This window comes from Eleutherodactylus coqui, chromosome 5, assembly GCF_035609145.1.
Source record: "Eleutherodactylus coqui strain aEleCoq1 chromosome 5, aEleCoq1.hap1, whole genome shotgun sequence".
NCBI lineage: Eukaryota > Metazoa > Chordata > Amphibia > Anura > Eleutherodactylidae > Eleutherodactylus > Eleutherodactylus coqui.
In genome coordinates this window covers 215,892,678-215,905,931 of record NC_089841.1, presented here as the reverse complement: position 1 = coordinate 215,905,931, position 13,254 = coordinate 215,892,678, and the positions used below count along the sequence as shown (strand labels likewise).

The 13,254-nt window shown below is 43.6% G+C and overlaps 1 protein-coding gene across 1 annotated transcript in view; it reads left to right on the top strand.

The window, feature by feature from the left end:
• PIP5K1B (phosphatidylinositol-4-phosphate 5-kinase type 1 beta) overlaps positions 1–13,254 on the top strand; it is a 140,663-nt gene that overhangs the window by 93,768 nt on the left and 33,641 nt on the right. The window contains exon 7 of the mRNA XM_066604199.1: positions 485–784. Within this exon, the coding sequence (XP_066460296.1) occupies positions 485–784 (300 nt within the window). The remainder of the gene's footprint in view (positions 1–484; positions 785–13,254) is intronic.

The following is a 13,254-nucleotide window of genomic DNA, read 5'->3' as shown; positions in this document are numbered from 1 at the left end:
TGCTTTCTATCTCCACTAAATAGCTCTCATTGAGTGCTATGTAGCCTGTAAAGAAGAAGGCAGAAGCAGTTAAAAACCACTTCTGCCTTCTCCTCCAGGTCCTCGGCTGTGACTAACAGCCGAGGACCCGAGCTGCTCCTGCTAGATTTCAATATTTGATCCCTCACCGTATTTTTACTGTCAGTCAGGATTAAAGCCCAGGACCAAGTGTTGTAAATTTACTGTGCCTGGTCCTTGAGGAGTTAAATCTATCCCATTATTTGTTACAATGGCATGTAGTGGTCTGGAGAGGTTTCTATATAGCCATCAGAACTGCAATATGTGGCGCCGAGGTAACTACTGTATAGGTGGCACATGAAGAAAGTCTACTAATGTAACTGTTGTATGCAGTAACGCTCCTACAGTTGTTCACTCTCTGAAGTGATGTGTATCTGCTTACTTCCATCATCATCATCATCCTCATCAACATGTTTTATGCATTTAGAATTTGAATCAGAATCCCCGGACACTACTGCCCAAGTTTTATGGACTTTACTGTCTTCAGTCTGGAGGTATAAACATTCGACTTGTGGTCATGAACAATGTATTGCCGCGCTCAATGAAGATGCATTTCAAGTATGATCTCAAAGGATCAACATATAAACGGAGAGCCTCTAGAAAAGAACGGGAGAAGTCCTGCCCCACCTATAAGGATCTGGATTTCCTGCAAGATATGCATGAGGGATTGTATTTTGATCCTGACACCTACAGTGCATTAATGAAAACACTACAGAGGGATTGTCGTGTAAGTACACTGCAACTAGAATGACTAGATGTACAGTATCACTGAGCTTGGAGAGCTGGAAACCCCACCGGTGTACTTAGCAAAAGGGTCCCTCAACTTGGTATGCAGCTAGAAGCTTTAAGGCCCATTTACACGTCACAATTATCGCTCAAAATCCGTTCAAACAACTGAAAATTAGCGATAATCGTTACGTGTAAACGCGGCCATCGTGCACATTACGTCTGAACGATGATTTTAAGGTAAACTGTTTTAGCACAGTATAGGCGTGTCAAAAGATTGTGGGTATACTGCACTGAAAATTGCTATTTTAATTAGCCCGTTCACACAATCGGAGGGGTGTGGTGCGTGTTTTCCAGCTCCCATGGGAGTCTATGGAAAGCACGCACCAAAGATAGGTCAGGTCCTATCTTTTCTCACACCACGGACCTTAGGCTTTTTTCACATGAGCGTATATTGGCCCCTTTTTCACATTCGGCGATATACTCTACCCATCTGAGGCATTGGTTTCCAATGCCTCAGTTCAGATGGCCATTTTTGCGGTGCATAAAAACAGCCGTCCGGCAAAGATAGCGCATACGGTGTGCATTCCAGAATTATCTTCAGGCCAGAATACGGTGGCCAGTCTCTTAGACTCCTATGGGAGCCTATGGGAGCTGCCGAAAAAGGGAGGTGGGAGGGAATTTAGCAACATCTCTGCTAAACTTCCTCCCCCTTCCCTCCCATTCTCCGCCCCTTGCCAGATGTTGGCAAAGGTGAAAGGGGGGGAAGGAGATAAGCAAACAATACTTTCATGTAAACGCTTCTACAGGAAACCATTGGTTTTTATAGAAGCGCTCTTTTCACGTGTCTCTAATGCGCTAAAACAGCTCTCGTCTGAACGAGGCCTAAGGGTTCTTTTAGAGAAGCCGATTCTCATTTGAATGAGCGAGTGACATCACTGCTAACTCGTTTGACAGGCAGATACAGTGTTGGCTCGTTCAAACGAGAATCGTTCTTTCCCTGCATAAGCGAATGCAGGTACCGAACAATAAGTGAACGAGCCAACAATGATTTCTATGCCTGCATAGAATGAACGACGAACGAAAAGCTATAGCAACTCTCATTCGTTGTTCAGTCGTTGGCTCGCGTTTAGACTGAACAATTATCTTTCACTCGTTTGAACAATTTTGTTACATCTTTAAGCACCCTATTGCTCACACCTATTCTTCCTATGCTCAATAAAGTAGAATACTGTTTGGGATATTGTTTAAAGACACAATGTATGCTAATTAGAGTATTACATTCACCTTAAACCTTAGATGTATATTAGCCAAACATGCTGATTTCGGAGGGACCTTTCAGCATCAGATGGATATGGGGTCTCCTTACTCTCCCCTGTTGACAAATGTTGAGGATCGGACAGTTGGATTGGAACTGTCCGATCCTTTCGTTCTCAAGGAGGTAAGCCACTACCAGAGGTTTCTGGGGTCACCCGATCCTCTCTGCCTACATGCTGAGCTGAGCATGCATGGGGGAGTTGGGAGAGGTAGCTGTCAGCTGAACAAGCGTGTTTGGCCGACAGCTATCTAATGTGCCTGGCCAGCATTACCCTTCCTAGTTTAACAAAGTACCTGCTCATTCAGCAGATTTGTGGAGCCGCTTGCTAACCAGCACTACTTGTTTAATTGTTCCTGGGAACATATACATGTGTTCAGCTTTATAGGAGGTACTGATATATTTATGTCTAATCGGATCTCAGTTTTAAGATGAATCAGTGAAGAAACAGCTCTAAATGTCTTAGAATAACACTGAATTGCTAATTTTGCCATCCTCTCAAAATAATCACGTTTTTTGCAGTAACATATCCAAGGTTGCTTTTCCCAGCCTGGTTTTCATAGCTGTTCCATAACAGGGACCTTGTGTTCCAAGGACCGGCCTGCTTTTACTTCGGTGTCTCAATTCATTGCTTTTAATGTTGTTGACTAAAGTAGTTATTTGCTATTAACTTTTGAGCTAGTTGTGATTTGATTGGATACGTCCTGCACGTGAACTACACAGCTAATTAGATAGAACTACACAGCTAATCAGATAGAGCTACACAGCTAGTCAGATAGAACTACACAGCTAATCAGATAGAACTACACAGCTAGTCAGATAGAACTACACAGCTAGTCAGATAGAACTACACAGCTAGTCAGATAGAACTACACAGCTAATCAGATAGAGCTACACAGCTAATTAGATAGAACTACACAGCTAGTCAGATAGAACTACACAGCTAATCAGATAGAGCTACACAGCTAGTCAGATAGAACTACACAGCTAATCAGATAGAGCTACACAGCTAGTCAGATAGAACTACACAGCTAATCAGATAGAACTACACAGCTAATCAGATAGAGCTACACAGCTAATCAGATAGAGCTACACAGCTAGTCAGATAGAACTACACAGCTAGTCAGATAGAACTACACAGCTAGTCAGATAGAACTACACAGCTAATTAGATAGAACTACACAGCTAATTAGATAGAACTACACAGCTAATCAGATAGAGCTACACAGCTAATCAGATAGAGCTACACAGCTAGTCAGATAGAACTACACAGCTAGTCAGATAGAACTACACAGCTAGTCAGATAGAACTACACAGCTAGTCAGATAGAACTACCCAGCTAATCAGATAGAGCTACACAGCTAGTCAGATAGAACTACACAGCTAGTCAGATAGAACTACACAGCTAATTAGATAGAACTACACAGCTAATTAGATTTGTCCATACTGAAAACAGGTAGTTACAAGTAGTTACATAAATAAATCTGCAAATACCGATCTAAACCTATCGCCACAATGTATGTAGAAGATGTTTAGGCTAATTCTTCTTGACACGCACATGTTAAGGAAAGTGTAAAATATGTATTTTAGAAAATGTATAGATTGGCTAAGGGCGACTGTGCAAATACGCTTTGCACAATATAGAGATGAGCGAACGTACTCGGTAAGGGCGATTTCGCAATCGAGCATCGCGATTTTCGAGTACTTCACTACTCGGGTGAAAAGTACTCGGGTGCGCTGTGGGGCGGGGGGTTGCAGAGGGGAGTGGGGGGTAGCAGCGGGGAACAGGGGGGAGCCCTCTCTCTCTCCTTCTCCCCCCCATTCCCCTCTGCAACCTCCCGCTCACCCACAGCGCACCCGAGTACTTTTCACCCGAGTAGTGAAGTACTCGAAAATCGCGGTGCTCGATTGCGAAATCGCCCTTACCGAGTACGTTCACTCATCTCTAACAATGAACGAGATAGATTTGTGCGGTATTAGTACATACTACTGTACTTTTTTTGCACGCAGGGCCTGGCATTGATTTAAGAGGCTATGTAGCCTAACAAGGTCCAGGTGTGTCATTTTTTCCCACTGAATTACACAGCGTAGCACGCATTTGCCCGCACATTAATTGTGCATTTGCACACATCTCATTGACTTCTATGTAGCTCTTGGTGTGCAAGTACGCAGGAAAATAGAGCAGGTCCTATTTTTTTGCGCACGTGAGAAATGCTTGCGCAAAAAATGTTGACCTCAATGGGTTCTATTCTCTGTGCATGTATATGAATATGGGATGTTGACGGAGGGTGCCCAGTCAGGATTGGAGACGTTTCTTCATTCTTCTCCAGTTCTGACCGCTACACCCTCCACCGACATCCCCATATTATTTCCCCGCGGTGTGGACCTCACGTTCATCAGGTCCCTGACTGTAGGTAGTCCAGATGAACCGATGAAGGGGTCTCGCCCCAATTTTAATGCTGGTTGTCTAAATCACCAACAAAGGAGAAGCTGAGCCTAATCGTTCTAGTAATTTCATTGCTTCTGGAGTGCGGCGCCGAGTCACCGTTTTTTTTGTCTTTCCAAAACAAGGAAAATGTATAGGAAAATCTCTGGCAGATGGCAACTGAGAAATAGATGGACAAATATTGGGGAAAAATTCAATAAATGAATCTTGTTATTTGTATAGCGCCAACTTACTCAGCAGCGCTTTTATGGAAATTTATTTATTGCCTCCCACCAAGCTGGGCGCTCATTTTACCGACCTCGGAAGGCAGATTCGACCTTGAGCTGTCTACCTGAACCAAGCAGGGATTGAACTCGTAACCTTCAGGTCGGATTCCACATGGTTGCTCACTTTATCATCACACAAGATTGTATCCACTAAGTTTGGCTTCAGAATAGCTAAAGATGGTAAATATACCATAGAGAATACTACGGCAGGTCATATCCATGTTTCTATGTGGCCAGAACAAACATATATACAGTAAACAGAATAGGTCTTTGAGGCAAACTACTTGTGCCAAGCTTTATTGTCCATCAGTAAAAATGCGTCCCATTGTTAGAGAAGTTGCCCTTGGCAGAGCCAGCGTATCTGATGCAGTCTCATGTGAATATGTCCTAGCGGTGATCTCATGTCCAGCTGCGTACGCTGCGGGGATAACATCCAGCCTCTCAGTCACTATTCTGTGGACTTCTCAAATAAAGCTACTTTCTATTACTCCCTATGGGAGCTTTATTAAATAGACCCTCTTCCCATGGAACCTCAGTAAAACAATCAGAAGTACACCTTGGTGAACGGTATCGCTTTGTGTTTTGATAAAAACTAAATTTAAATTATTTTTAAAAAAACCTTTTATAGAGTGTTAATTAGGAAATGATTACAAATTACATAGTAGATATCAGGGAATATTTATGATAGATTTTCTTAACAATGGATACCGTACAATTATAGAGCAATGCACTCTTGTTATGGCGTGGCGCCGCCATCCTGGTTCACCTGCTACTACTGTGGTCTGTCGCCGTTCACATTCCTGCGGCAGATGCCACATCCTCCCCAGCACGGTCCCTTGCTTCTGCCCGAGGAAGATTTTGCACCGTACACAGCGCTATTTCTTCCGGAATTGTGCGCCGGATGTGAGACGGAACCTCCGAACAGGAAATAAAAAAATGGTTGCAAGAGTGGAGATGGCCTTTAAAGGGGTTGCCCGGGACAATTTAGATTTTTTGTATTGATGATCATCGGAGGTCCACTGCTCAGGTCTCTGCCAATCAGCTGATTACTGGTGGCACTCTCATTATGGAAAGCGCAGAAAGCACATCACACTGACTATAGTGCCGCGGTCTGTGTGGATATTGCCGGAACAGCACCTATTAAATTTAATGAGAGCTGCGCCTGCAATACCAACCCGGGCCGCAGCACTATAGTCAGCACGATGTGCGTCCTGCACTTTCCATAGTGAGGGCAGTGCAAGTGATCAACTGATTGACGGGGAGTCAAGTGATGGACCCCGCCGATCATAAATGATCGATACAAAGAAGTCGAAAAGTCCTGCACAATCCCTTTAACCCTTTTGCTGCCTGGACAGGCCTGTCCCACACAAATAAACCCTGAATTCTGAAATAAAAATAATCATATCGTAACCACGATGCCCATATATTTACTGAAAATGGACACCTGCGCATTTTGAAAATGACACCCAACATTTTACACTTATGGTAAATTTTAAGCAACTTGCAGCAGTTTGCATAAATGATGTAAAAATGCTCAAAAGTTAATGCATCTGGTTAAAAGCCTGACTCAAGCAGAGCCTGAAAAAAAGCCATATAAAACCTTCCAAATACACTAAATGCCTTGAAATGCGCGCACAAAATATGAAAATGTGTACGAACCCAATGGGCTCTACTCTCTGCCCGCAAATACGCCCGTGTGAAGCCGCCCTAAGGGTCTGTTTAAACCTGCTGATTCATCATTTGAACAAGCGAACGATGTCAGAGTTCACTCGTTCGCTCAGACAGCCTGTTTATACAGGCAGATACATCGTTGTCTCATTCAAATGAGAAATCGGTCAGTCGTTCACACTCACTGTAAAAGTGAATGAGAACAACTGAATGATTAGTGAATGAGCCTGCATAAAATGATCGATGAACAAAAAGTGAGCGATTTATCATTTTTCATCCTATTGCTGACTGCGTTTACACGGAATGATTGTTCTTCACCCGTTTGAATGATTTTTTGAACGGTAATCATTCCTTGCTAGGCCCAATGTCCATGGGCGGATTGAAATTGCGGAATCGATATGCAGTGCAAGCCACCCATAGGGAAACATGGACGTCTGCAGCTGAATTAAAGCGTACGGATTTTATTTGCGGATCTTTGGATGAATCGCAGCATGCTCCATCTCACTGCGGTTCCAGCACGGATGGCTTACATTGAAGTCAATGGCAGCCGTCCGATCCGCAGTCCATCCACAGTTGACACTGCGGTCGGGCCTCAGATTCCACGGGAAGAGCAGGAGATTTTTTTTTTTAAATTCTGTACTGCACATGCCCGAAAGCGATACATGCGGACCATCGGCAGTACAGATGTCCCGGAAGAAGAGAGGTCCTCGCGGACGCTGCCGTCTGCAGTCACAAGGTATGCAGGGATCCGCCCTGCCTGTGAATATGAGGCCGTCAAGGGCCTTAAAAATTCAATAGTCTGAGATTTATTTTTCAAAGCCCAGTAACAAGAAATAAATAATAAAAACACTGCAAAAATATTTTAACAAATATGTTTATTATAAAAACCTAAAGATTCTCATTTTCTTATGATACAATACATTTCTTTTAAAAAGTTTCCCTTTTTTTTTTTTTAAATTACCCTTTGTCTTCTGCAGCTCTAGCGCCACCGCTGTGGTCCCTGTCACTGCAGCAGTGACATCATCATTCCTGTGACCGCTGCAACCAATCACTGGCCTCAGCAGTCACGTTTCATACATGGCACAATAACTGCTGAGGAAAAAAGCCTTTAAAGTCATGGGAGAAGCCCTTTAAGTTCAACTATCACTTTTTAACAGCATGTGGGTGTTAAATCATGCAGTGCTAAAACACATGAACATAAAAGATGACCATGTATAGTAGATAATCCAGGCGGACAGACAAAAATAGGTCTTAAATTAGGTGTCTGTTCCTTGGCCATAGCGCATGTCTGCGACCACTTAGCAGCAAACAGCAGTGGGGAGCAGTTGCAGTAGAGCCGTCTTCATCTCAGCTAGCCATCACTTTCTGGAGATGACCAGCCCATTGACTATGACACAGGGATTCTGTTTGTGTTTTCAGTGCTCTTCAATGACCAGTACCTATCAATTCTGTACTGTGAAGTTAATCGATGAAGACATAGCTGATTGCATTTTTAATTGATGCAGATCAATTTGGACAAGCGGTAGCGATAGCTCTACGTGTAGACATTCCATTTTCTGCGAAGGCAGCCGCTGTGATTGCTCTAATTTCCCTTAGCCAGCAAATCACCTGCGCCCTACCAGAGGGTCTCCTGAATTTAATCTGGGTCTGATAAATCCATTTTTTTTTTAGCCTTTTTGTTTTTAACAAAACTTGTATTATTGAGTTGTAATACCCGAATCCCCCACTGTAATTACATAGAATGAACTTTTATAATGGACCTTTACATAGAAGAGACTTGCTATATATGCTATATGCTGTCACCACTGTCAGTTGTTCCTTCCATCATTAGTTCCTGGTTAAGAAGGAAGTTGGCCTATATATTACATTAATATCAGATGATTTAGGTGGGTCTGGCTGATCCCTTCATGTGTCCTGGCGCCTCTCGACTTTCCCAAAACTGTAGATGTCTCTTAATGCAGTGGACCCAATGTGTCCCTGACTGATTTGACTTACAGCTACTCCCAATGGCAACTCCAAGAGGTCCCTGGTTTTCTGCCTTTAACTTTTTTTTTTGCGGGATCCGGTCTTCTCTGCAGTAAATCTCTTGGACGTTACCTCAGGAGTAGTCTCAGTACAGCTGACCTGGGCAGGTCAAAGAGGTACCGGAGTACGGTACTGAGGGATCAGACTAGTACGGCGTCAGTTAACAGGCGGAGGTCGGGACAGGCAGACTTTGTGCAATACGGTAAACAGGAAGGAGGGTAGGTGGTATTCAGGCAAGGTGTAGTCAGTAAACAGTCTGAGATCGGATCGAGACCGGCAGAGTGTGTGCAATACGGTAAACAGGCAGGAGGTCAGGGCAGGTGGTGTCAGGCAAGAAGTACTGTAGTTAGTAAACAGGCTGAGGTTAGGACAGACAGAGTTCAGGAAAGCTGGATTTTCAGACAAAAGGTTAAACTGCAGAACAAGCAGCATGTAGAAATGCCTTCACTGGAACTTAAAACTGATTCCGCAGGCATCTTTTAGTGGGGGGACGTGTCTTATATAACCTGGGAAGGACTGGGATAGGCTGGGGACAGAAAAGCGGATGCACACTTGCTCTTTAAGTCGTAGGTTGAGCGGACACATACCCTACAGGCCTGAGGGGTGGCAGCTGGTATTATGCCGCACAGTAGATGATAAGGCAGAGGATGCTAGTAGAGATGAGCGAGCGTACTTGCTAAGGCAAATTACTTGAGCGAGTATTGCCATTTTCGAGTACATGTCCGCTCGTCTCAAAAGATTCGTGGGCCGGCGGGGGTGAGCGATGAGTTGCAGGAGTGAGCATGGGGGGGCGGGGGGAGAGAGAGATCTCCCCCCCGTTCCTCCCCGCTCTCCCGCGCCAGCCCCTGAATCTTTTGAGACAAGTGGGCATGTACTCGAAAATGGCAATACTCGCTTGAGTAATTTGCCTTAGCGAGTATGCTCGCTCATCTCTAGATGCTAGTGACATTGACCAGTGACAATGGGAGGGGGGGGAGACAAGAAGAGACGAGACGCTGTTGGTTGCTTCTGGCAACCATCACAATGTTGAGGGAAAGATGGATCGAGCTGTTGACTTTCAACATGCCCGACCCTTTTCTGCTGTCAGAGGTGTCTGGCGGGCACTTACTCCATTCTCTCCAGTGAGAACACGTGTGATTGGTCGGGCCGAGCCATGTAGGTAGCTGTCTTATTTCAGCTACTCCTTTTACTACCTTTTCTTTGTCTTTAGTGGATGTATAGTATGTTATTAAAGTGCATTGTGCGGATGCAGAAGCATAAGTAAGTGTAATCAACATTTTAGTAGTATGGAATAAACTATTCAGTAAGGGCTTCTTCAGATGACCGTTTTTGCGCGCATAAGATATACGCACGCAATGCGCAGATAGTAAAGAAATAGGACATGCTCTACCTTTCTGGGCATTGTGCAGTAAAGTTCCTCCTAGAAGTCTATGAGAAGCGTGCAAATATTTTCGCAAATGCACAGTACGCTTCCAATTCCGTAAATACAGAACACATCTGGCCCTCATTAGGCTAAATAACCTTTTAAATTGGGGCGCAGTGTTTTGCGCGTGCATGTGAACAAGCGAAAAAGGTATAATACTTTGCGCTGATACATGCACAAATTTACCTCGTTCACCCAAGTGTGCGCAATTGCGTATACGGTTATCTGAATAATCGCTAAAGCAAAGGGAATTTGTGTCTTGCTCATTCTACATGTGATGCGTTTCTGGCCTCTGAATATAATGTTATTTTTCTCAGACCTTTTTTTTCTTCTAAACATAATTCTGCCATTATTATGACTCACAATGATCCGCCGCTTCGGTTGTAAACACGAGTCCCGTGTTCCTTTATGAAAACTGGATGCAAATGTGGCCATATTTGAATAACAAACATTTGGCGCAGGAATATATTGAGCATATTGTTAGAATGTCAGTATTCTGGTTACATGCATGCGGGTATAGGGCAAACATCTTCCCTTCATTGTACTTTATAAACATTACTTTGCCCATTGACAATCCTTATGACAGCTGGAACAGCAATGTGCGTGTTTGCAGAGCTTATCAGCAGCCGTGCGCATGATAGCAGGCACACCCAACGGCATCACGTCAGTCTAAGAGAACTTTCACACGGGACGGTACTAAGTCAGTGTGGACATTTCACAATGTTATCCCTGCGGGGCTTGAATGTCGCACCTATTAAAATCTACGTGTTTTTACTTTTAAAAAAAATCGCAAGATTAAATTCCGCAGCAAAAAAGTTTTCTGCTGCAGAAATAATGACGTCTTGTGGAACTGTTGTTGTGGGTTTCTAACGTATAGGAGATTCCGCATTTAAGGTCTGCTTATAAAAACGCAAAAAAGTCCCGCGAGACGTTCTACAGAGCCCATTCTACAGTTCAGGGCATGGTAACACGAGCGTAGGCGTATTTACGTTCACACGTGCGCAGCGTTTAATCGCCGGAAAGAACGTTTTTCGGTGATCATGACCAGAGCTAGAAAGCGTATTATCGTTTGTTCCTACTTTGCAAACTGTCTTTTCGGCCATCGAATATGTGTTGGCGCGTATTTCGGTCGCGTATGTTCCGTTTTTTTTCGGGTTGCCGTTTTTACGCGCCGTAAAATCGCCCGTGTGAACGAATACATTGCAAACCAACGCCTCAGATGGTCACGTTTATACGATTGGGCGCAAAAACGAGCCGTTTATGCGCTTGTGTAACCGCACCCTCAAAATGCAACAAAATCCACACTAATTGATTAAGTCTGCAAATTGGAGCTATAACACGGGATGGAATAGGCGGTGCGACACATTGCAAGCCGCGCTAAATTCAGACTCAACGTCCGTAGTTAGACGTGTGGAGTTCTGGCGCTGCGGATTTGGCTGAGTCCTGCGGACAACTCTGTCCCGTGTGACAGGTTCCAAAGGTTATTGTGCTTGCCTTAACTAACTGACTTACTTGATTCAATTCCTTAGAGATTCTTCACACGACTGTGTTTGCAAACAAAAAATCTTCCCTTGCAAAGTATGGAGAGTGGAACCCATTAATTACAATGAGCTATTCCCAGGAGTGTGTATTGCGTGGGGGAAAAAAGTAAGACCTGCTCTATTTTCCTGTTTTTAGCAGAAAAAGGTCCCGTAGAAGTCTATGGGAGGTGTGCAAATGCACAAAGTGAAGCTTAATCTGCTACTGCGGATTTCTTCTCCATAAGCCGCATGTATACATACAGATTTTAGTGCAGAATTTTCTGTGCCTTTTGGTGCTTCTTGGAGAAATAGTTTGCATGTGTGAAAAGTCCCATGGCATGTCTCAGTTTTGTTGACTAAATGGGCCCAATGAAACTGGATGGATGGATGGATATTGGATAGATAGATAGATAGATAGATAGATAGATAGATAGATAGATAGATAGATAGATAGATAGATAGATAGATAGATAGATATGAGATGGATAGATAGATATGAGATGGATAGATAGATATGAGATGGATAGATAGATATGAGATGGATAGATAGATATGAGATAGATAGATAGATAGATAGATAGATAGATAGATAGATAGATAGATAGATAGATAGATAGAATTATGATGATACATTAAAGTGGTCATTTGCACATCTTGGTAGTTGGTACAGAGCACATTATTATATTTGGTCTTTGTACGCCAAGACAGGCTTGCATGACCATGTTATTAGTTATGTCTAAAATAGAAAGTGGCATACATACGGCTATCTGTGGTCACCTTCCTCCTACCATTACTTTCATGATATTGGAAATTACTGCACACTATGTACCTGACTTACTGGTCCTGATGCCACTGTAATTGGCAATGTGTTTGTGGCCAGCATAGTTGAAGTTCTGAGGATGGCATCAATTGTATAGTAGAAACTACAGTTACAGACTGTCCTGTTATCACTAACAACCTCATTGCTCCGCTCCTCTATGTTCCATGCAGCCAATATTCCTTGAAACCAATGTCATTGTGATAAAAGGAAAACTACAACTTGTGTGTTTGTCTGGCCTATGATAAGACTAAAAGTTCTTAGTAGAGAGACATGCACACCCTGTACATGGCACTAATACAAAATGGAACTGTTACTGTAATTACTTGCAGAGGTGATTAAAGGAGTTGTACTAGAATTACAAGTTATCCCTTAACTAAAGCATGGGCGACTAACTTGCTGATCGGTGGGGGTCTCACCGCTGAGGTCCCTACTGGTCCCATCTCTACTGCCCTTCTCGCTGCAGGCTTTCTGTACCTCCGGCAGTGAGGAGTAGACTGAATGGAGTGACTGTTCCGCAGGCACGCTGCCCTTCCATTCATTTTCAATGGGACTGCCAAGATAGAAATACCAGAGTGCTTGCCAATTGGCCCCACTGAATTGCATGGAGCGCCGGCCACAGAACCTCACTTCTCAGGATTGGTGGGGATCTCAGCAGTGAACCCCCCACCAATCAGCAAGTCATCCTTATCCCGTGAATAAAGGGCTAACTTGTAATTCTGGTACAACCCCTTTAAGACTCCAGATCAATGTGGTACGAGTGCCTGCAATCTAACCCACCCTCATAAGCCCACCTATTATATATTATAATGCAACCAAGCTTTGCATTTTGCCTTGAGATGACTAAGGAAATATTGTAAAGCGATTTGATGTATTAAGGATGTATTTTCGGCATCAGTGTAGACCTCTCTGCCCAAACCAACCAGCACATCATTTCCATATATATGTTTTCCCCAAAAAACATTCTGTTACAAATCTCACATAAACGGAG